Genomic DNA, 25249 nt, shown 5'->3' on the forward strand with positions numbered 1-25249 from the left:
CCCTCTCCCACTCCCCCTGCTTGTGTTACCTCTCTCGCTGTGTCTCTCTCTATCAAATAAATAAATAAAACCTTTAAAAAATAAAAAAATAAAAAATAAAAAATAAAAAAATGATTGAAATACATCAAGTGCACAGAAGCGTATCAAGAGCCAGATCAACCAAACCTCATCGAGCCCTTGAAGCCTGCATTGCATGGCTGTGTCATTATGCCACGGCTTAACTACATGCCCGGCTTCGAGCAGCAAAGTTTTTGGGTTTTTGTGTTTTTTTTTTTTTTTTAAGATTTATTTATTTGACAGAGAGAGCGAGCACAAGCAGGCGAAGTGGCAGGCAGAAGCAGGCTCCCCGCTGAGCAGGGAGCCCAACATGGAGCTTGATCCCAGGACCCTGAGATCATGACCTGAGCAGCAGACGCTTAACCGACTGAGCCACCCAAGCGCCCAGCAGAGTTCTTGTTTTCAAATCTTTCCTGTTCCTTCAGGACCAGGACCTACCATTTCCCCCTTTGTTTGGCTCATTCCCTCAAACATAGATTATTTTTAATGTCCTGCTAGCTCTCCAACTTCTCCCAGGCCCAACTCATTCTACACACGTCACATGGGCATCCCTAAAACACTGTCACCCTCAGGCTAAAAGATCTGTGGCCCCCAGTGCTCCACACCAGAGCTCAAATGTCTCAGCTCCTCCACTTCCAACAACAGCTCTAGAAACACTTCAGATGCTTGAAAAAAAAAAAAAATTCTCAAAGGCCACTAGTTTAATGCCTCTCTGTGAATCCTCACCACCCCCACCGAGCTCTGAAGCTCTTCACACAAGCTGAAGCTGCCACGTTGCAAAACCTTCACACCAGCCTGGGCTTCACCTCCACCACCTTCTTCCTCAGTGACATGCAGGGCACTGGCTCCTCTCCTCAGTAAATAGGACTGTTACTCTCTTTCCACATGATCCCAACACCCCTGTCGCCCTGGATGACCGCTAGCTGGTCCCAGCCTTCCCACTGAATTTACCCCATCCCACTCCTTTCCCAAGGTCAGAAACCCAAGAGTATGCCCACCTTGCTGCTTGAAGGTTGCTGACACAAGCCCTACTGGTAGGCCCTGGCAGGTCAGCTCCTCCTAACACAAAGCACTGGGACTGGTAAGTGGCAGGACTCTAGGGATTAAGGCCCTACACCCTTCCCCATGTAGGCCCCACGCGTTATAGTTAGGTCTCTTCGATGGATTCGACCCCTTTCAACCCTCATTACTACCCCACATTCACACCCACACCCACACCCCCACACCCCCACACCCACACACACACCACATCCAGTGGTGGCCAAGTGTTACTAGCACACTCCAGGCCATGGCATTCTTCCAAGGAGCAGGCATCAATCCTGGCACTGGTCCTCAGTGGGGCCGTAACCACCTTCGGCTGTTGTCTAAACCCTCAAAAGGACAGACAACACAAGAGACGGATTTCTACATACCAGAGAACTGGGCCAACATTCAACGTGGGAGAATTCTGAGTACAGAAAAAGAGCAACTTCTTGCCACCTGTTAACAAGTGGAATTTAGTTAAGAGGACTCCTACCTCTGGAGTTTTCGCTGAACGAACACACGTACACACACACACACACACACACACCCTTCATTAGAAAATTAAGGAAACCATTCCTGAGTGTAAGACAGGTTTCTTTTATTAATTTTTCCTAAACTTGTCTGTTTATTTAATGTTTCTCTTAGTGTAAGAACGTGACCTGGAGCTTTAACAAACCAATTTGGATAATGCAACCTGGATAAATTCTTGTCTGCAAACAAGTCATCAATTATCACACACTCTCTGGCCTGGCCTCCAAGTAAATCCAATTGGTCTTAAAGCCTGTCTAAACAGAGAGCAAGCAGACCACATCATCTTATTTCTAGTTTAAACTTTAAACTTCAATTTCACCCCCATCCCAACACCCACACCCTCCCCCACACAAAAAGTTTTCTTAGAAGAAATGGCCATTGCGGACTGAGTCAGTTGCATAAGGATTGGCTTAATCCTGCAGCCAGCACGCCAAAGCAGCTCTTGGCCTCACTGCAGGCCAGCTGGAACTCAAAGCATGACAGGTACAGAATGGATGGACACTCTAAGGACAAGGCCAAGTCCTGGTGCCAGAAGGCTTCCATGCGAGCTTACACACCAACATAAATACACTTCCACCTTCCTCCTCTAAGCAGGCTTTCTCTATCACACTTCAGAACTTGGTAACGCTCTAAAATTTTTTAGTGCAGAGATGGACAGAAACTAATTCCAAATAAGCAGAGATCGTGTTATTTCTAACATAGGCCAAAATTAAGAGAGGTACGTACTCTGTTACACAGATAACAATTATTACAAAGATCTAAAATGTAACCAACAAAGCTTGTAACAGTTTCTAAGGCAGGTACCAGCTATGGCCTCTAATACAGGCTTCCCTTGGAGTTTCCAAAATGCTTCCCTCCTATCAACACTGCCATAAAGGGCAGTCACAGGGAATGCTTTGGTGCACCTGACATTGGCCACACAATGAGAATGCGGTGTTGCTCAAGTCAGACACCATGCTTCTTTAACACTAATTTCAGACTCATCCAGTACAGTCCAGTGTATCTTAGGGTTTGGTGTTTTTTTCTTTTGTATGATCTGTCAGCTGTTTAACACACAAATTGGCAGGTTCATGGCAGATATTAACACAACATACAATTGATTGTGAATGAGCTAAAAAGAACTTTTAACTCTTGTCTTAGGACTTCAAGCTATACCTCAAATTTACACACAACATCTCTCACCTGAATGAGCAGGCCAGGATACAAGTCTTTACACCATAATTAACAAGAATCAGTTCCTCAGCTCAATTTACCATGCCTACATCCAACAATACATCTATCCAATTCTAACTGTGCAAAGAGAAAATTATTTAGACTTGATGTTTGGGGTATTTGTGAATGCATTTTCAGGAACATACTTTCTCAGGAAGAGCTTCCAGGTCCAAAATCCTCAGTTGCCAACTCGCTGCAGGTGAAGGGGTCTACTTTCCCAAGAGCAGCACTCGGGCATTTGTAAGAGGAGCTCCTTCCCTGGAGCAGGGGGCGGGAGGGGCGGGAGTCTAAGTGGAGCGGAAGTGCAGCGTGAAGGAGCTCAGCGCACGCCCCTCATGTTCTGCTATGTTCATCCAGGCCATGCCATGCTCTAGTCCCCAGAAAGCGGGGACCCCAGCCCCATCCCCACACCAGGTGGGGAGCCTTCGTGGCAATCTCCACAACAGATTTTTGAAGCACAATTTCCAGAGTTCCTGCCACATAGGTCACAATGAAAAGTCTGCTTGACAGCTAGTTAGAGCCTTTGCTTATAGCTCAGCTTTCCAAAACAAACTTATCCTTGTGTAAGCATAATTAAACATAAAAGGAGTGAAGCAGAAGCTCGGTAAGTAAGACTAACTGGGCTTCTAAATAGTACCATTATGAAAAAGATACAATGCACTTAATTTCTGTATCTAACTATTTAGAAGTCAAAATGCTCCATACATTACCTATATCCCCTCCCACGAAATCCCCTAAAAACTGACTAAGAAATCTCCAGTATTTGATTGCTCTAGTTGATATTTAGAACAAAGTTGACAACTTAAAGCTTTATAATAGTCTGTTTTAATATAAACAATTGTTGGAATCAATCAATGTCCATTTCAGGAAGCTTCTTGTCTGAATCCGAAGGCACAGCTGTGTGTGCACCCTGCTCGGCAGCCTGAGGGCCTGGGCTGTCTCCTTGTCCATCCACTGGTCCATTCTGCTCTGCATTTTTTTGCTCCTCTTTCGGAGGTTCCACTTTGGGTTTGGGCTTTGAAACTATAGGGCTACAGAAACTCATCAGCTCCTAGAACAGCAGAGGAGAGAAAACTGTGGGTTCTTAAAAATAGTAAATTTTACATGACATTCTCAACTTAAACCCAAGTCCACCCCCTCCCAACCAGAAGCCAGAAACTAAGATGCACTAATGAAGTTCCCTCCTAAGTGTCACTTTAAGAACCATTAATAATAAATAACAAGGCTGACAAGAAAAGACTATTAAATATTCAAAGCCATAAATTACCTTAATTTTAGCTTCAATCTCTTTTGCCTTGACAACTGGATCCACGGTCAGACTCTGCTTGTTCTGAAGATTCAGTTTGTTATTCATCCACTCCATGGCCTCATTCGTGCTTTTTTCCACCTTCATCACGTCAGCAGCATCCAAATGGTCATACTGGTCCTCCTGCAACCAGGAGACAACCAGGCAAGTGTCAAAGGATGATACTCTCCCCACCCAAATATTATCTAATTGTTCGCCGTCTTTCCAAAACGTATTGTCTTTCCAAAAATGAAGCACATTCAGCCTCACCATCCAAATGGACATTCAATTCCTTTTTAAAAGAATTCAATTAAGAAAAAGTAACCCCAGTTTTTAAAACACTCAGGAAATAGACTTAAGGGCCAAAAACATACACAAGGGTAGCAACTGAAAGACTTCAATGTATAAAAAGCACATGCCTGACAATCTTGCGAAGGTAATTTCACAAACATGACATTACAGGTCACAAGATGTGAGAGCAGAGGTTTAGGCATGCTAGTTAGGAAGCAAAACAATAATGAAAACAATTTTTTAAAGGAGACCTTTTAGAAACAGAATTTTTTCAAAATTAAACAAGCCAAATTTACCACTCAAAAGTTTCTTACAGTGACTATCCATCAAGAACCTGGAGTAGAGTGGAGTGGTTAGGAACCCAAAATTTGTGGAGTCAGACCTCAGGCCAAGCCCACTTCTCCACAGTAACCTTGGGTGCTACTTAAGGACAGCGAGGCTTAAGGAAGTTAGGAGGGACCTGTAACTACTACTGACATGACCACCTACCTCATTAGGGACTCCTAAGGATTTAATGAAATAAGGTATTTATGGAATGTGTACCACAAGTGCTCAAAAAATTGTTAAGCAGTTTACTGTTCAGACAGTCCTACATCTGCGTAACAAACCAAACCATGCGCCTAATGGTTCTCAGAAAGACCAGGATAGAGCAGGTTAAGTCACTGATGAAGCATCTGACAGCAAGAAAAGGAAATCGAATATTGCTCACTTCCAAATTCTACCGATTAAAGAGTTCTTACTAAGATTCTATAAAATATTATACACACTACACTAACATCCAAAAAGAAGTATTTAATATTAAACAATAGTTTAAAAAAAGCAAAAAAATCGCTATGGAAATGCCTCAAAACTTTACCAAAGTAACAATAGGGTAAGAAAAAAAAAAGATACCTTGTTTTTGAAAGAGCTGATTACTTTCATATACTGTTGGATTTGTTTCCCTAGTTCTTCAAATAATTTTGGTCTTTCTTCAGATTCCTGGAATCGCATCTTAATAGGTTGACCTAGATTCTTAACATAAGAAAGAATGTTTAAACTATCAGAGAAGTACTGTTTCTACAATTACTGAGATCTACCACGGATTAAAGTACAGTTCATCTCCATGCGCTTGATGTAAAAAGCTCAATATTGCTCCCCATTCCACTGAAATCCATCCTTAGGCTAGACAGGACAATATACCTCTATACCATTCCATGTGGAGCCACTTCAACTTGTCACTGGAGTCCTAATTCTCAAAACAGAGTGGGGAGACAACCCAAAAGGAGGTGTCTCCTGATAGTGATACACCATCCTTAATAAGAAGCATACCTGCCAAAATATTTTTTTGAAAATGAAATCTGATGAAGCCTCTAGTTCTAACCATCAATTTATCCGATAGTGATAAATAACATAGAAGTGAATTAGAAAATAACAGCACAGAAATGAAAACCAGCAAAATCCAGACGGGGTGAAAATCTGACCTAGGACATCTGATCTTTTTAAATAAATGAATATGGGGGCAGAAATGATGGAAGAACTACACAGATTTAAGAGACAAAGCATAAAATATATGGTCCTTAGGGGGATTCGGAGTCAAACAAACTAAAAACTAATTTATAAAACAACTAGAACTTGAAAACTGAATACATGGTGACATTAAACATGATATTAAGGAATTTTTTTAAATGTGGTAATAGTATAGCTTAAAGTTATATTTTCTTTTAAATACATACTGAAGTATTTTCAGAATAAATATAACATGACAGACTTTCTTCAAATAAATGGGAGTGGGAGGGAGCAGAAACGGAACAAAACTGGCCATAAGCTGACAACCATTAAAGCTATTGTTGTACTTTAATGTGTTTGACATCTCCCATAATAAAAAGTAAAGCAGAAGACTCCATCGGAGAGATCTCACTGGAAGCTCTTGTTATCCTTCCATAATGACAGGAAAACTGCAGGCACTGTCCTTGAGCAATTCCATTTCAGAGGTTCATCACAATGGCCCAGTTTAACAAGAAAGGTAAGTAACCCACAGAAATGTGACAAGTTCTTCCCGTGCATTTGAATCCTTTTGCAAACAAAGGCCTCAACCTTAGATCATTTTTTGTATTTTTTTTAATACAGTTTTATTCAAATACAATCACTTCATTCATTTACAGTCCTTAACTCAGAGGAAAGGCATGACGCTGGACATGCACTAAAACACTCAGTGCACCAGGAATGAACCAGAAACCTTTAGATCTTCAGCCTAACAACTCTCCCAACTGAGCTATTTCGGCACCCTCATTTTTTTGTACTTTTAACCCTACGGTTTAATGACCAGATTCTTTAAATACAAAACAGATACTTTGCTTTACCGAAAATCAAAGCTATATGAACCCTGCCTCAACTGCACTACAGGTGCCTTCAGGACAGGTCAGCATCTTTCTATTCTTTCAATCGCCACCTCCAGAATGCAACCTCCTTCAGGAAAACATTTTAAGTCCAAACTGAATTTTCAGAAAAATAATTTTGTGCCATGGCTGCAAACAGGAGCCTCCCTGGTAGTGTATGCAGCCTGTTGATTGTATGGGTTGTCCTAAGGGACCTTGGAGACAGCCCTTTCCAGTGGACACTGAGGTCTGACCTCATGCTATCTCTAATCTAGGTTGCAGACAGGTATGCGGGGTGCTTTTGGAAAGCCCCAGGGCACAGCAGCCAGGGTCCACATTGGCCAAGTCATCATGTCCATCTGTACCAAGCTGCAGAACAAGGAGCATGTGACTGAGGCCCTATGCAGGGCCAAGTTCAAGTTCCCTGGCTGCCAGAAGATCCACATCTCCAAGAAGTGGGGCTTTACTAAGTTTAATGCGGATGAATTTGAAGACATGGTGGCTGAAAAGCAGCTTATCCCAGATGGCTGTGGGGTCAAATACATCCCTAATCGTGGCCCCTTGGACAAATGGAGGGCTCTGCACTCATGAGAACCTCGGCACTGCCCCCTCCCTATTCATGCCCACCAATAAATCCTACTTCCTGTCCAAAAAAAAAAAGAAAGAAAGAAAAAGAATTTTGTTCTTTTGTAGGGTTCTAAAAACAAGAAAATGACAGTAAGTGATAAAGGGTATAGTTTTTCAATCACTTTCAGCCTGTCTTCATTACTTGATATGAAAATTCCTCCCAATTTTGAGATAAATCCTTGGAAATTACAGCATGGGTTCAGGTTTCAGAACACTTCTGCTTTCAAGAATCTTTTTTTTTTTATACAGTCAAAAGGAAATGCCTTCCATCCTCCTGTTTTATTTAAGTAAACTCTAGGCCCAACATGAGGCTTGAACTCACAAATGTAACATCAAGAGTCATGTGCTCCACCAACCGAGCCAGCCAGGCACGCCAAGAATCACTTACTTTTAATTCCGCCAATTTATCGACATAAACTTGCTTTGGCTGGTCTTCTCCATCCTCATATAACCAATTTTCAGTATCTTCTAGTTTCAAGGTAAAACTGTTACGATCCTAAATATGAAGAAAATATTATGATTAGGTCAGTCAAAAATCAGCTGGTTGACCAGCGAAGTCAACAGGCAAAGGCTGCAGTATCTGAATTTGCTGTAAAATACGGAGGGGATGGGACAGACGAGGGACACAGACAAGAATGGCAATGTCGTTTTGCTTGGTATCTACAGACAGTTTTATTATTCTCTCTGCTGCGGGGGATAGGTTTAAAATTTGGGATAATTTGGTTATTTGAAAATTTCAGAAATAAAAACTGCATTTAAAAATATGTAAGCTAGGGGGGCTTGGGTGGTCAGTCAGTTAAGCATCTGCCTTCGGCTCAGGGCATGATCCCAGGGTCCTGGGATGGAGCCCCATATCGGGCTCCCTGCTGAGCAGGGAGCCTGCTTCTCCCTCTCCCTCCACCGGCCGCTCATGCTCTCTCTCACTGACTCTCTCTCTCTCAAATAAATAAATAAAATCTTTTTAAAACATAAAATAATGTAAGCTATAAAAAAACAAAATCTTAAAAAAATGTAAGGTATATAACTAAAATACTGTATTGTTTATTTGAAAGCTGCTAATAATAAGCAAGTAGCTCTTAAAAGTTCTCTTCACAAGAAAAAATAATTTTTATAACTGTGTACAGTGACAGATGTTTAATTAGACTTATGTGATTATTTCATAATATATGCAAAAATCATTATGTTGTACTCCTGAAACTAATGTTGTCAATTATAGTTTTTTAAAAAAGTGAATTAAAATACAGAAACATGAGAGAAGGGTGGGCTGACTTAAAGAAAAATACCAGGTAAATAAAAGCATGCAAATGTATCAAAAAGTGATGCATTAAAAAAAAAAAAAAGAAAGAAAGAAATGTTTCATGAAGACAAGACTTTGGGAAACACTGCACTAAAAGAAACACAAAACTTTTCCCCAAAAAAGCCCATTTTTAATCATTTGACTGTGTACCTACGGATGCCAGAAATGTGCCTACCACATTTAAGGCTACTCCCAGAAAACACCTAGTAGGTAAGCACATACTTACATCTTCACTCACAAACTTCTCATATTCCCCACTAAGCTTGTCTCTCATCTCGTACACATATTCTTCCACTGCATTCTTGGCATCATTCCTCTCCTTCTCCAGTTTATCCTGCATGATCATCTTACCCTGAGAACAGTATAAATTAGAAATTCAGACAACTGAGACAATATCCTCTTAAATACTAAGTCCTGTAATTATAAAAGTGGAGAATCGGGCGCCTGGGTGGCTCAGTTGGTTAAGCGACTGCCTTCGGCTCAGGTCATGATCCTGGAGTCCCTGGATCGAGTCCCGCATCGGGCTCCCTGCTCAGTGGGGAGTCTGCTTCTCCCTCTGACCCTCCCCCCTCTCATGTGCTCTCTCTTTCTCTCTCTCTCAAATAAATAAAATCTTTGAAAAATAAATAAATAAATAAAAGTGGAGAATCCTTCTTCCCCCCCAAATCCTCTTAGTTCTGCAAATCATCCAAGAAAGAAGTGGAAGCATTGTCTCCAGTAAATTATGAAGATCAACTGTGAGTTCTGTGAGTGTGCTTAGAAAAAAACAGTAATAGAAGTATCAAGATTTAGAAACTCAAAAGCAAAATAAGGAAAGAACTTAAGAGAACTTTAAGAAACTATTAGCTCCACGTTGTCATAAGGTGATATATTCTGCTGTAGGATTACTATACAATAACAAGAAAATCAAATGATTCACACAGTATAAATGTTACAGGTCTGTAAAACAAATCTAAGATCCAAGGGATACGTGATTAAAAAAAAACTTCAGAGACAACAATTAATTCAATAATTTGTGCACCAGGGTGCCAAACCTTGCATCACTCACGGTAACAAGAGTTCTCAACACTGACTAACAACAGGGGAAGGAACTAAATACACAAAACAGCACTACCACGAATGCTTTGATTTCTCCTACTGATCAACGTCCATGACCCAGCACCTCAAACATCCCAAGCTCCCAAGTGAACACACACACGAACCCGAACATGAATGACACCACCCTAAACCAAAGACATAATGTCAAAGATGTCTTAACAGAGCTTCTAGCTATAGACACATAAAACTATAAAAGCATTTTGATACGACATGGGATTTGCCCTTGAAGTACCCAAAAATCTAAAATTACTCCCTTAAACTCCAAACAACTAAAAATGCATAAAAGGTCACTAGACAAAGAGTTTTAACACTATGGCCACTTTAATCTGTTAGCGTCTTGTTCTAAGAGATCTGAAATAACCACCTCATTTTCAATGTACAAGTTGAGCATCTCTCGGTCTATCTGCCACAATAGCTGATTCTCAATTGGCAGGTCCACGGTACTGGTCTTCACTTTTGCCTTCTTGGCTTGAGGTGGTTGGTCCATCTTTTTGTCTTTTGATCCAGCTTGAGAGGTCTGAAACAACAAGAAATCATTATTAACAAACACATATACAGACTATCTTAAACTTCCAAATGGGTCGTGTTTCAAGAGCTCTTTTTGGTTTTTTATTAGTTTGTTTCCTAATGCTATAAATAACCTGGGATGACTACTTATAATATCTAGAAAGTTAAAAACATAAATATTATATGAGTAGTCAAATCCAAAGAGACAGAAAGTAACAGTGGGTGCCAGAGGCTGGGGGGAGGGAAAAGTGGGGCAATGGGGAGTTGTTGTTGAATGGGCACTTCACACTAAGAAAGGCACCAGTTCTCAAGCCACCTCAATGAAGAAGCCTAAGTAGCAACCACCCCCCTGAAATGTCCCACAGCCCCACAGCATGTGGTGGGAGAAGCAGCTCTCCTTTCTCCTCGCCAGCTCCCCACATACACATTGAGGAAGTACTTCTCTCTCACTCTGCTGCCCCCAGCCATACAACATGAAGGGTTTTCCACCCTGGAAAAGGCCTTTCCTTTTCCTCTCCCCATTATATTTTCTTTTTTGTAAGTATTTGCATAGCCAAATGGAAGTAATTAAACTTTATTAACTGATGTGAAAATGAGTAACAGACTGAAGCCATCTACGGGCTCTGCCAAACAATCAGAAATACCTCACAGTGAGACTATATATTGCAATGTCATAATTTGAAAGAAAACATGCTTTCAATACTGACACCAAACTTAAACATGAAAATTTGGAAGTTAGAATTAAAAACAGGATTGTAAAGGATTCAAAAATGTTACATATTCATTTAAACAAATACTTGGGATAAATATACTACTTACACTATTTACAAAATACATGTAAATATTTTGTTATTTAAAACACTATCTTTGGGGCACCTGGGTGGCTCAGTACGTTGTGTCTGCCTCTGGCTCAGTTCGTGATGCCAGGGTCCTGGGATCGAGCCCCGCATCCGGCCCCCTGCTCGGCGGGAAGCCTGCTTCTCCCTCTCCCACTCCCCTTGCTTGTGTTCCCTCTCTGTGTCTCTCTCTGTGTCAAATAAATAAATAAAATCTTTAAAAAAATAAAAATAAAACAGGTTTGAACTGCAGAAGTCCATGTATATACAGAGTTTTGATAAATAACAGTACAGTACTGTAAACGTATTTTCTCTGCTTTATGATTTTCTTAGTAACATATTTTCTCTAGCTTACCTTACAGTAAGAATACAGTATTTAATACACGTAACATACAGAATAGGAATTAATCAACTATTTGTGTTATTCTGGTCAACAGAATAGTGAAGTTTTGGGGGAGTCAAGTTATATGCAGACTTTTTTTTACTGCATAAGGGTCAGGACCCCTAACGTGCACACTGTTCAAGGGTCAACTGTGTAACTACCTTGTAAGATACAGTATCCCATGTATGTGAAGACATTACAAATCCTATTCTAAAACACAATTATACCTCCATTTCTTCAGACTCTGCCTTATTTTCTGCTGGCATCTGCTGCTGCTCTTCAGCATGTGGTTCCTCCTGGTCCACTTGCATCTTCTGAAAAACAGGTCACATCGAATCCCAAAGCTAGGAAATACTAATGGAAGACTAAGCAACCTTCATGACATACTGGCAAAATCCCATGGTATGGAATTCCTGATCAATTACCAGCCATCAGAACGCCTGGACTCAAATTCCAGCTATGACACATGTTACCTATTAATATGGAAGTTTTCCTCTCTGGATCTCAGTTAATAAATCTGTACAATGGAGTGAACACTTGCCCTACCCTACCCGTATGTAAACAAGGGTGGCTGTGGAAATGCTTTGTAAACCACAGCAGTATTCATCTTAAAGGAGGGTGGCAATATTTAACACAATATTTCTGAAGAGAGCAGGAGTTTCTCCACGCTTCCTCATGAGTAAATTTCTCTCAAAAGCCTCAACATTTTCAAGCAGTTCTTAAATTAGTCTTTCCATCCTTACAAGTACGACTACTGTGTGCATTAGGGGAGGTGAACACCTTGAAAATTCTGTTAAAAGAACAAAGCCTGGGGGCGCCTGGGTGGCTCAGCCAGTTGAGCTTCCAACTCTTGGTTTCAGCTGAGGTTATCATCTCATGGGTCATGGTTGGTTGAACCCCATGGCAGGCTCCCTGCTCAGTGGGGAGCCTACCTGAAGATTCTCTCCTGCTCTTCCCCCAACTCACGTGCATACGCGCGTGCTTTCCCTTGAATAAATAAATCCAAAAAAAAGAACAAAGCCTGACAAATAATGACAAAGAAGGGTAAGTTTGTGGAGACCAGAATCACCGGCTTGCAATGTCTGCAGCTCATAAGAATGACCTCAGAGGCTTCTAAAAGTGATACCTGGGCCTTAACCCAGACCAACTCACTAAGACCTCTGGAGACTCAAACATTTGTAGTTTCATAAAGCTTGATTTTGATGCACAATAAGGATGAGACCAGGGCATGATTCCAATAAATGACTGTAAAATCAACTTATGAAAATAACCAAGACTCAAAGCATTCTTCAGTAATGAGAATCAAAAACAACTCAACTTGAGAAGTACACTGTCTGAAGAGAGAAGCCAAATTATATTCCATTTCTGTAAGAAAGACTGCATAAAGACCTTCTGCTAGTTCCCCCGTGCTAGCATAAGGGGACACAATGCAAACCCACTCTCAGCAGCTGTCACAAGGTTCCTCCCAACCCAGTCAATTTGTTAGAATTTCTAGACAAGTCACTGGTACACCATCATAAATGGTCTAAAATGGTCTAAAATGTCCAGATTACCTCTTCCTCCTTTGCATTCTGATCTGTTTCCATCGGTTCCTCATTTTCCTCAAACTTGAGCACTTCCACTAGAGATGCACTGGACACACTGAAGATGCCATGGACATTTACTCGAACCTTGACTTTCACTTTTGAACTGGAGCCATCAGACTGAGGAGTGACTTTCTGAACTAAAAACTGAGCTACAGACATATGAAACAAAAGAGAACACATAACCTGAGAGGACGAATTCAAACATGAATATATGCCCATACGGCCGGGTTATGCCCATTTCTCAGTGACAGGTCAAGTAATCTTACTAAATCATTAGATTTCTCCTTCTTCTCTCATAAATAGTCAAACTCTCAGTACCTTGTCCCAAATTAAGGACTCACACATCTCCTAACCCTCCGAACATTTTCTTACCTCTGGTCCCTTATTCCAATTCATCTTTATATGCCACTGCCAGGGAAGTTCCTAAACCGATGTCACTTATCCTCTAATGAAAAAACCCTAGTGATTCCATACTGCTTCTGTCATTTATCAAGAAACTGCCATACATCAAGAGCCAATCACTACACCAGAGTTTTACTTACGTTTTTTAATTTACAAAACATGAATTCTCATTCTTATTCCCGTTTTACAAATGAGGAAAACAGAGTAGGTTAACTTTCCCACAGCTTCTAAGTGCCATTCAGGATATTCCTAATACTTCTAATACTTTACTCATGTATTCTAAGTCTGTAATGACCATGTAATTCTAGTTTCTCTCTCACCTAGTGTAATTTCCAGATTATAAGAACTTCTGAGGATCTGTGAAGACTCTAGCCAACATGGCACCATAACCCAGGATACTGACATAACTATTTTCTAGTCATTTTCTGTGTACATCTTATAACTCTGTGTTAGGGTGAAAATTGAGTTTAACTCCTTTTTAGTATCTATGTATTATCACATTATGCACAAGGTATACCCACTATGTGCATTAACCAAGAAATACTGCCCACACAATAGAGATCCAATTAAATAGTAACCATCCTGCTCGTAGTGAAGTGGTCACAAGCCTGGAAGAGGTTTTTTGCGTGGGATTTACAATACCAAATTTCAGATTATACTTGCTAGCTCCCAGTTCTCCCAAGTACATAATTTTTCTTTTTTTTAAGTTCCCAATTCTACTTACCTATAGCAGGATCTGGATAGGGCAAATCCTGCAGGGAACTATAATAGGCCTCAAGAGTGAAAGGTTCCTTTCTATAAAATGTGAGTACTTTAGAGAAAGGAGCAGAATGATTTTTTGTAAAGACTTCACAGTCACTAGATGGAGGAAAAAGACAAAAACACATAAATTTAAGATATTCCTGAACACTTTTACCAATTTATTCTACATCTGTAATTACTGTGTGGCTCTCGTTACTCTTCTCATGCTCTCTCATCTGGCATCATTTCCAGGATATAAGAGGTTCCAAGGAAAAAGAAACTTACATATATATCTATAGATATATATAAAATCAGTTTTAAGGAATATAAATATATTTGAATAAGTACATCAAAGGCACCAATTACTTCAGCAGGATCAATTATAGTAAACTAAGTAAGGACACAAATTTATTCTCAAGACTAAAGTTAAGGCATCACTTTGCTTCATGCACTGTAATGAAATGTTACAGATCTGCAGAAGTTGAAATGGAGGGCAATATTTTACTCAGACTTAACACTAAGTTAACTGTAAGTATAAAAATAATTAATAAATGTTATTACCTTGACCCTTCTTCAGCTGGAGAATTCCATCTCAGGGATATGGGATATGGTACTACATCAGTTATAGAAAATTCTCTGACTTTGAAAGCGGGCGATAAGATTGCACACTAGAATAATAATTTTTAAAAATTCCATATGACAAGTACAGACATTATGAACTGTTATTATGAGACCTATAAATAATAACTTCAAAAAACCACCATCAACAGTTTTTAAGTGTTTACATTAATAATTTAACAATGTGTAAGTAAGTGGTTTTAAAAACTTTCAGATTAACTATTATCTAGCTATTACTTTTCATTTTTCCATGAACTCAAACCTTTACTTAATTTATGTACAATGCTACTTCATATATAGACAACAGATAAGGTGCCAAATTCTAGTAGTATTTCAGGCTTACCTATGTTTCTAGTAAATTAATTCAGCTTATTCCATGTGATAGAGTACAATTCCATTTATCAACACCACCTTTGATATCCATTGTAAAACTAAAATTTCAGAATCTTACACCTAGAGATCATCCTAAGCTATCCTCAGATTATTAGCTAGATATAGAAAACCAATGCCGTCTTGGCACAATGACCTATAAATGGATGGCTACCTGTGAAAGAAAGCTCACCTGCAATGCACAGCCTCGAGTGACAGCTTCATCAGCATTTAGTGTTGTACTAAGCTCTTTACCAAAAAATTTGCTGATCTTCTCTTTCAATGCAGGGATTCGTGTCGCGCCACCAACTATCTCCACTGCATAAATATCTTCTTTCTTTAACTCTATTTTAAAATGATTAAAAGAGACACTGAGATGAGAACAACCTTTAAATTAGTACTTTACAATGAAATAAAAGAGCAATATAACATCTTAACACAACAAAATAACTCAGATTCATAACCAAACCCTGCCACTCCTTCACCCCCTCACCACCACCACCACCACCACCACCCCCCCCCCCCCCACACACACACACACAGCTGCGGCATCTGAAAACAAGTAGGTATGTTCTGATGCACCAGGGGCAGTGTGGCACAATACTGGGACTTAAGAAGGACAGGGCCATGAATACTAAATGCCCTACAGCGTAGAGACCCCATAATCTCTGAAACAGTCCCACGTAAAAAAATTGTTAAAACATCAATAGTTAAGCTAGCCACAAGGAAAATAAGAGGGCCTTGAAATACTGAGTTACCCCTGACATGGCATGAAAGAAAAAAGTATTCGAAGCACACCTAGCCCCACCAGCACTCTACCCAGAGCATAGGCATTGTACAGGTAATATTAACACGGGTACAGCTTCCTCCTAACATAAGTAAAGAAGGTGCACACCAAAGCTCTTCCAGCACTCATAAAATACTCCTAACACCACCTGGTTTCCTGGTCACATTTTATGCAACAAATATTGATGGTATGTTGAGAAGGGCTATTTAAAGAAATGGGCTATCCCAGTATGGAAAGATCATGCCAGTTTGCCTAATCACTCTGATTTAAGAGCTGACCTTTGTCAAGATGACAGTACATCTCAACACTCTGAAATACTTAGCAACCAACACAACAGTGGACTCCAAGTGAAAGTATGCTGAAGGTTTTAGGAAAATTAGTGATATATTACTAAATCAAATACCTACTTTTAGCCAGAGATAAAATTAAAGCATCCTGTTAAAATAACTATGTGGTTACCACATCCTCCCTTGGCTGTATTTCTCAGTCAGTAAAAGATTCAAACAGAAAAGCCTATACAAGTACTACAAAGCAACAAAGCAAAAGACAATTTTTACCACTATGAAATAAATGGGATGTTTATATCCATCTGGGTCTGAATTAGCTTTCTTGAGAAAATATTAGATTTCCCTGGACACCATTATCAAAAGAGGTGGGGGCAGGAGGGGGGGGGTGCTCCAGAGGAAACACAGACATAAAAAGCAGCTTAATATAGCAATGAAGTAGTGGTATATACAATGAAAATTTGTGTAACTTAAAAAAAAAAAAAAAGTAATAAACAACATTTTCCAAAGAGCCATGATTATACAAACAATTCAGTCACAGTAATACTTACTGGCTTGTTCCAAAACACTACGAAGTGGTGGCTCCACTCTAGCTAAGAGATCATCGCACATCTCCAGAAATTTGCCCCTATGAAAAAAACAGCAATAGGTTTAAATCATATTCCACTTTTATGGTGGGGGGGGCGATGGCTATAATCAAAAAGGCAGATAATAACAAGTATTGGCAAAAATGTAGAGAAACTGAATCCCTCATACATTCCTGGTAAGAATATAAAATGGTGTGGCCATTTTGGAAAAGAATTTGGCAGTTCGGGGCGCCTGGGTGGCCCAGTTGGTTACGCGACTGCCTTCGGCTCAGGTCATGATCCTGGAGTCCTAGGATCGAGTCCCGCGCATCAGGCTCCCTGCTGGGCAGGGAGTCTGCTTCTCCCTCTGACCCTTCCCTCTCTCATGCTCTCTCATTTTCTCTCTCTCAAATAAACAAATAAATAAAATCTTTAAAAAAAAAAAAAGAATTTGGCAGTCCTTCAAAATGTTAAACATAGTGTTACCATATGACCCAGCAATTCCACTCTAGGTATATAACCAAAAGAACTGAAAACATACGTCCACACAAAAACTTGCACATAAATGTTCTTCACAACAGCATTACTCACAACAGCCAAGAAAGTGGGAAAAAAACCTAATTCCTATCAAGTAACATTCAGGAATAAAAAGGATGAATACAGTAAGAGAGACTGATAAATGTTAAAACATGGATAAACTTTTAAAAAATTATGCAAGCTGAAAGAGACCAATCAAAAAAGAGCACGTATTATATGACCCCACTTATATGAAATGTTCAGAATAGGTAAATCCCGAGAGACAGAAAATAGATTAATGGCTCCCTAGGGCTGGAGTAGGAAGAACAGATGATGAAAGACAGCTCATGGGTACAATTTTTTTCCTTTTTTTTCTTCTTTAATACACTTTTTTATATCAGTTTCAGGTTTAGAGAAATAAAATGAATGTACAGAGAATTCCCACATACCCCTCACTTACCCTCCTCCCCCAGTTCCCCTATTAACATCCTGCATGACTGTGATCACATTTCTAACAGGTGATGAGCCAATACTACCACATGACAGTATAAATCAGGGCTCCACAGGTTTTGACAAATGTATAATGATAAGTATCCAGCTTGATGGTATCACATGGAATAGTTTCACTGCCCTAAAAATCCTATGCTCCACCTATTCATCCCTCTCTCCCCCTGAACCCCTGCCAACTATTGACGTTTTCACAGCCTCCATCGTTCTGCCTTTTCCAAAATGTCATATAGTTGAAATCAAACAGTATGTAACTTTTTCAAACTGGCTTCTTTTGCTTACAATTATGCATTTAGGGTTCCTCCAAGTCTTTTTATACCTTGATAACTCATTCAGGGTTTTTTTTATGAGATGATGAAAATATTCTATAACTGGGTTGTGGGGATGGTTGCCCAATTTTGTGAATATACTAAAAAGCACTGACCAGACACTTCACAAGTGTGATTTTTATGAATTCTATCTCTGAGGTACAAAATAAACACACACAAATGGCAAAAATTTAAGACCACCTATACCAATACTGGTGAGGATATAAAACTAAAACTCTTACATGTTGGTGAGACTTTGAGTTTTTTTCCCTAACAGCAAAAAAAAACTGGAAAAAGCTAGTGTTCATCAAGAGGAGAAAACAATAAACCTACAATGGCACACGAGTCAGCAATACACACGAAGGAACAAATGACAGATACAACAACTCAATGAATGTCCAATTTTATACTGAGCAAAACAAGCCTTACACAAGACTACACACTGGATGGCTACATTTCTAAGAAGTCCTGGAACAGGCAATTTTCATCTCTGACCCCTTAAAATGAAAAGTCCCTGAGGGTGAAGGCCCGGGGAAACATTTCCAGAGATGATGCACTGTCTCCTGAGAAAGGTATTAGTCCATTGTCAAAACTCAGCAAAGGGAACACTTCAAACTTGAGTATGTCATTATATAAAAATAAAACAAAAACTATAAAACAGTGAATTCTGATTAATATGCATACTTGGGGGGACGCCTGGGTGGCTCAGTCGTTGAGCATCTGCCTTCGGGTCAGGTCATGATCCCAGGGTCCTGGGATCAAGCCCCGCGTCAGGCTTCTTGCACAGGGGGAAGGCTGCTTCTCCCCCTCCCGCTCCCCCTGCTTCTGTTCCATCTCTCTGTGTCAAATAAATAAAATCTTTAAAAAAATAAATGTGCATACTTTGGTACTTGGGGAGAAGTATACAGATGGATGTCTGCAACTTAGTTTGAGGTGCATCAAAAAACAGAACTGGTGGGTAGATAGAAGGATGGATAGATGAAGAGGTACAGTTAATGTTATAAATAGAATCCAAGTGGCAGGATAGGGATGTTCACTATAAAATTCTTTGTTTTGCTGCATATTTGAAAATGTCCATCATAAAAAAATGAAAAGACTCCGGCAGAGAGAAGTCTTGAAAGATGGCAACAGCAGTAGTAAAGGCTTTTTGTTTCTTTTTTAAAATTTGTTTGGAAAACTAATTCCCACAACTATAAAATTCACCTATTTAAAATGTATAATTAAATGGCTTTTAGTATATTCAGAGCTGTGCAACCATCATCATAATCAATTTTAAAACACTTCTGTCACCATTAACCATTATTCCCCTGACCCCCTCACCTACCCCTCAGCCCTAGGCACCCACTCATGCTGGACATTCCATATAAGTAGAATTATACAAAATTCAGTCCTTTGCAACTGGCTTCTTTCACCTGGCGTAAAGCTGTCAAGGTTCTTCCATGTTATTAGCATGTATCTGTACCACGTTTTTTAAATTGTCAAATAATATTCCATTGTATGGACATACCACATTTTGCTCATCCATTTTGGTAGTTAACGGACATTGGTGTTGTTTCCATTTTTTGGCTATTAGGAATAGTGCTGCTATGACCACTCATGTATGAATTCTTATGTACACATGTTTTATTACTCTTGAATGTATACCAAGGAATGGAACTGCTGAATCATATGGTAACTCTAGGTGTAACCTATTTTAAGCAACTGCTGAACTGTTTACAAAATGGCTACACCATTTTAGACTGCCACCAGCAGTGTATAATTATTTCCCCACATCCTCTTCAAGGTTTTTGACAACAGTAACCCTGGTGGGTGTGAACTGTTGTGTCACTGTGGTTTTGATTTGCATTTCCCCAACGGCTAATGATGTTGAGCATCTTCTCATACCCCTAACTGGCCATTTCTGTATCTACTTTGAAGAAGTATCTATTCAGATCTTTTGCCCATTTTTTAATTGCACTGTCATTTTATTATTCAACTGTAATCGTCTCTATATATTCTGGATACAAACAGTATAGTTTTTTAATCTCTTCATATCCTGTCAAATAAATACACAGAGCAACTAGGATAGCAAAACCAAAACCCCATTAACACCTACAAGAAAAAGAGGTAACACAGTATCCTCCACAAACACCAAAATACAAATGGGTAAAGAAAAACCACCAATAATTATACAATTCCTACAAAGTATCACTATCTGTGCAAAAGTAAACAGAGGAAAACAACAGGACATATAATGGACCTGAAAAAATAACCAAAAGTCAGCAGGCCAATTTGAAAACAGCAGATGAAGTCAGGAGTGGTTGGCACACTCCAGAACAAGAGAACATAAAAAAGGTCCTCGATACGGTACATTAAGAACCATGCTGAATAGGAACCAATAAACTCTCTATAGCAACCAAGTTAAAAGTTTCCTTCAAGAAAAAAGGGCCACGATGAGGAAAAACTGCTGATAAAATCCAAACCAAAGAGAACAACACTGGAGACAAAGGAAGATAGAATAAAGGAAAACAAAGTTAAGAAGCCACATTTTTAAAATACTTCATAAAAACAAAAGAGGGCACTATCGAGCAGTGAATTCAGAAAAACTCAACACACTCTGGTCTAAAAGCTGAGAATACTAAAAAAGGGGGGGGGCAGGGGGATGCCTAGGTGCCTCAGTCAGTTGACGGTCTGACTCTTGGTTTTAGTTCAGGTCATGATCTCAGGGTCGTGAGAAGCAGACCCGCAGCAGCCCTAAGCTCTGCAGGGAGTCTGCTTAAAGATTCTCTCCTTCTCCCTCTGCCTCTCTCCGCAATGACACTCTCTGGCACACTCTCTCTCCTAAGTAAATCTTTTTCAAAAAAAAAGTTCAGGAGGGGCGCCTGGGTGGCTCACTCGTTAAGCGTCTGCCTTTGGCTCAGGTCATGATCTCAGGGTCCTGGGATTGAGTCCCACATAGGCATCGGGCCCCCTGCTCGGCGGGGAGCCTGCTTCTCCCTCTCCCACTCCCCCTGCTTGTGTTCCCTCTCTACCTGTCTCTCTCTCTCTGTCAAATAAATAAATAAAATCTTTTAATAAAAAAAATTTAAAAAAATAAAAAAATTTTTAAAAGTTCAGGAATATTATAGATTTCACATAAAAATGAGACTAGGCAGGGGCGCCTAGCTGGCTCAGCCAGTACAGCATGTGACTCTTGATCTTGAGGTCATAGGTTGAGCCCCATGGTAGAGTTTACTTAAAAAAAAAGAAAAAGGGCACTGGGGTGGCTCAGTTGGTTAAGTCGCTGCCTTCGGACTCCAGTCATGATCCTAGGGTCCTGGGATGGAGCCTCACATTGGGCTCCTTGCTCAGCAGGAGTCTGCTTCTCCCTCTCCCTCTGCCCCTCCCCCCCCCCGCTTGTCCCCTAATAAAATCTTAAATAAATTAATTAAATAAAAAACAAACAAAAAAATGAGACTAGACAAATCCACTGAGACAAAAAGTAGATTGGTAATTGCTTAGGGTTAGTGTGGGAGGAATGGAGAGGACTGCTAATGGATATACGAGGTTTCTTTTTGGCCTGATGAACACATTCCAAAATTAGATCATGGTCCTTGTTGCACAACCTTGTAAATATACTGAAACCACCACTGAATTGTACATTTTAAAGTTTGACACATTTTATGGTATATGAATTGCATCTCAATGAAAAAATGATACAGAAATGAAAGAACAACAGAATTAGAAAAACTAAGAATAAAAGAATGAAAGAAAAGAGTATTAGAAATGAAAAAAAAACCTAGAAATGACACAAGGACAAACACCCCAAATAGTGGCATAAAGGGATGAATGGAAAGAGAATGACAAATATAGACCATAGTCAAGAAAAGATCCAACATACTTACATAAGAGTTTTGAAAGAATAAAATCAAAGTACAAGAACAGAACAAGTACTGAATGATATAATTCAAAAAAACTTCCTTGGTATTTAAATAGCTGTGAAACTACATACCGAAAACACACACTGCATACCTGGGAAAAACTGAACAAAAGCAACCAGCAACAAAACCCTATTACTCTGGTAAATTAGACTTTCAAGAAAAAAAAATACATATATATATACATATGCAGGCATCTAGCAAAAAGAAATAAAAGTAACTGAAAAGTACACTGTCACAATTAGACAGCAATGCTATATGCCAAAAGAGTATTATTACTCCATTTAAGATAATCAAGGAAAGGGGCACCCAGCTGGCTCAGTCAGGGGAGCATGCAACTCTTGATCTCAGGGTTTTAAGTTATGCGACCCTTGATCTCAAGGTTGTAAGTTTGAGCCCCACACTGGGTAAAGAGATTACTTAAAAATAAAATCCTTAAAGAAATAAGATAATCAAGGAAAGAATACGAGCTAAGGTTATGTTCTATCCAACCAGGTATAAATGTGGAAAACGGTCATCAACATGCAAAAACTGTACAGGGTTCACATGTGCCATTTTTTAAAAATCTATTAGAATATCCTTCCAACAACCAAAATGATGAAGACACACTAACATAAAGCAGTAGTAAATAACAAGCCTCAGCAAGGATGTGGTGAAATTGAAACCCTTACACATTGCTGGTCAGAATGTAAAATGGTCCAAATGCTGAGGAAAATAAATTGGCAATTCCTCAAAAAACTAAGCACAGAATTAGCATATGACTCAGCAATTCCACTCCTACATTTATCCAAGAACTGAAAACAAAACAGTCAAAATAATACTTATTCATGAATAGTCACAGAAGCACTATTCACGATAGCTAAAAGGTAAAAACAACCTAAAGGTCCATCAGTTGATGAAAGGATTAAAAAAAAAAAAAAGTGATGTTATCCATACAAAAAGATTATTTGCCATAAAAAGCAAAAAAGTACTAATACGTGCTACAACGTGAATGAACCTAGAAAACCTTATGTTAAAGAGGTCAGACACAAACGAAGCAAAACACAGTTATAATGCCATTTATATGAAACATCCAGAATAGGTAAATCCAGAGAGAGAAAAAAAAAAAAGTAGTGGTTGCCAGGTACAAGATGCAAGAGAACTGCTTAATGGTTATGAGATTTTATTTTGGAGTGATGAAAACGTTTTGTCACTAGATAGAGGTGGTCACTGCACAACAATGTGAATGTACTAAAAATGCCAGAGTCTTTCACTTTAAAATGGTATGTGAGAGCACCTGGGTGGCTCAGTCAGTTAAGCATCTGCCTTCAGCTAGGGTCATGATCCCAGGGTCCTGGGATCGAGTCCCACGTGGGGGGGGTCCCTGCCCAGCAGGGAGCCTGCTTCTCCCTCTCCCTTGCTCATGCTCTCTCTGGCCATCTCCCTCTCTTTCTCTCTCTCTCAAATAAGTAAGTAAAATCTTCTAAAAATAATAAAAATATAAATAAAATGATATGTGAATTTTACCTCAAAAGTTAATTAGAAAAAAGGCTTCAATGTCAGAAAAAATCCGGTTTCATTAGTTTAAAAAAAAAAAAACTGCTGGTGAGCATTATAGACTATATGAAGACTATAAACTAGAGCACAGGATAGGACAGCTTTGCACTCAATGTACACAAAGCACAACTGTTTAAAAAAAAAAACAGCACACACGTTTTCAGTTTTTAAAAAGTACAAACTACTTACAAGAGTCTACTTGGTTGTGATTATCATGAAACATTCCACTAACAATTTCTGAGGGACACACTGGTACTAGCCTACCCCCCAGTCTCCCTAACAAATACACACACAACTGCTGCTTAATAAGAATGAAAACACTCACTTTCAAGTGGAGAGGAAAGGGGACTACCAATGTGGTTACTAGGCACATTAATATAATTCCAATTCCATCTCAATTTTTCGAGGGTAACTGAGGCCATACTTCCCCAAGCAAGTCATCAATTGTGACTAAATTTTTACCAGTAGAGTTCACATCCTTAAGAACTTACCACTCTCATCATCCAAGCAACCCAAGAGAAAACAGTAACATTCTGGGTGTTTCTGAGGATAGCCATGAAATGTCAATTACCCAGAATTCTTGAAGCACTGTACAAAGAGACCTATTGCCCACAAGTGACCCTGATCTACCCAAGAACACCAATTTCTAAATCAACAACTAAATAAAACTCAATACTATTCAGCATTAAAGCACCTTGCCCTGATTTTTTTTAAAACTACTAACTCACATGTAATACATACACCTGTCAACTTACTGGAATAATCAGAACAAAAAGATCAGTCTACAATATTAGAATAATCAAACCAAACTTCACATAAAAAGCAGGATCCTGAATGGTCTCTAATTTTTACCCACAGAAGTTATCTTTATAGTAACGATGATAATTTCAACATTTGTAGCAACCATGATAATTTCAACATTTAACTAAATAAATGCTAATAGAAGTGGAGAAAAATCACAGTTCAGTTTAACATCAAAATACTGGTCTGGTTACCTATTCATAGTCCCAGATACATCAACATCATTCATAAAACATTCGATGCTCAAAGGGAGGTCTGAAGCATTTGCACTCATCAATTTCTTGAGTTTCTCACACTCTTGAGACAGTCGTAATAATGCACGGATTTTAGATTTTATGTCTAGTTTGTATTTCTTCCCAAATTCTTCACAGAAGTGATTTACTAACACCTCATCAAATTTTCTGCCTCCCAGTGTTGTGTCAAATGCAGTGGCCAGAACCTTAGGAAAAAAAGATGATAATTAATTCAAAAATAAACCAATCAATTTAATATTTTATCATGATATATATTTAACTGGTAAATTATGAGTGGGCACATTAAGGTTGAAACAAGGCAATGCTGTACCTGTCATTTTATCACTGTGAAAAGAGACACTATAATCCCCAATTTACAGATGATGGCTACAGGCCCAGACAGGTCAGATAATCTGCAGGTCACAAAGCTAGTATGTGGCAGAAGTGCAATTCAAAACCCAATCCCCTCAATTCCAAAATCCAAGGCCTTTCTACTACACCCATCTGACTGCAAACTAAAATTACATATCCAAGGCCAAATGCACTAACATGTCATTACACCGTTCTGGTCTTATCGCTATCACAAAACTATGAATAAT

The 25249-nt window shown here is 39.3% G+C and overlaps 1 protein-coding gene and 1 non-coding gene across 2 annotated transcripts in view; one reads left to right on the forward strand and one right to left on the reverse strand.

The window, feature by feature from the left end:
• Positions 1-1657: 1657 nt before the first annotated feature.
• HSPA4 (heat shock protein family A (Hsp70) member 4) overlaps positions 1658-25249 on the reverse strand; it is a 47384-nt gene continuing 23792 nt past the window's right edge. The window contains exons 7-19 of the mRNA XM_036070329.2: positions 24612-24856; positions 16839-16915; positions 15410-15561; positions 14791-14897; positions 14213-14346; positions 13054-13235; positions 11728-11814; positions 10140-10292; positions 8904-9029; positions 7769-7876; positions 5291-5410; positions 4091-4252; positions 1658-3874 (exon numbers count right to left, since the gene is read on the reverse strand). Of these exons, the coding sequence (XP_035926222.2) occupies positions 3671-3874; positions 4091-4252; positions 5291-5410; positions 7769-7876; positions 8904-9029; positions 10140-10292; positions 11728-11814; positions 13054-13235; positions 14213-14346; positions 14791-14897; positions 15410-15561; positions 16839-16915; positions 24612-24856 (1857 nt within the window). The 3' untranslated portion in view covers positions 1658-3670. The remainder of the gene's footprint in view (positions 3875-4090; positions 4253-5290; positions 5411-7768; positions 7877-8903; positions 9030-10139; positions 10293-11727; positions 11815-13053; positions 13236-14212; positions 14347-14790; positions 14898-15409; positions 15562-16838; positions 16916-24611; positions 24857-25249) is intronic.
• On the forward strand, positions 6849-6981 carry LOC118521645 (small nucleolar RNA SNORA70). The gene has a single exon (XR_004910220.2). It is a non-coding gene; the product is annotated as a small nucleolar RNA SNORA70 (small nucleolar RNA).

The sequence above is a fragment of the Halichoerus grypus genome, chromosome 2, assembly GCF_964656455.1.
Source record: "Halichoerus grypus chromosome 2, mHalGry1.hap1.1, whole genome shotgun sequence".
NCBI lineage: Eukaryota > Metazoa > Chordata > Mammalia > Carnivora > Phocidae > Halichoerus > Halichoerus grypus.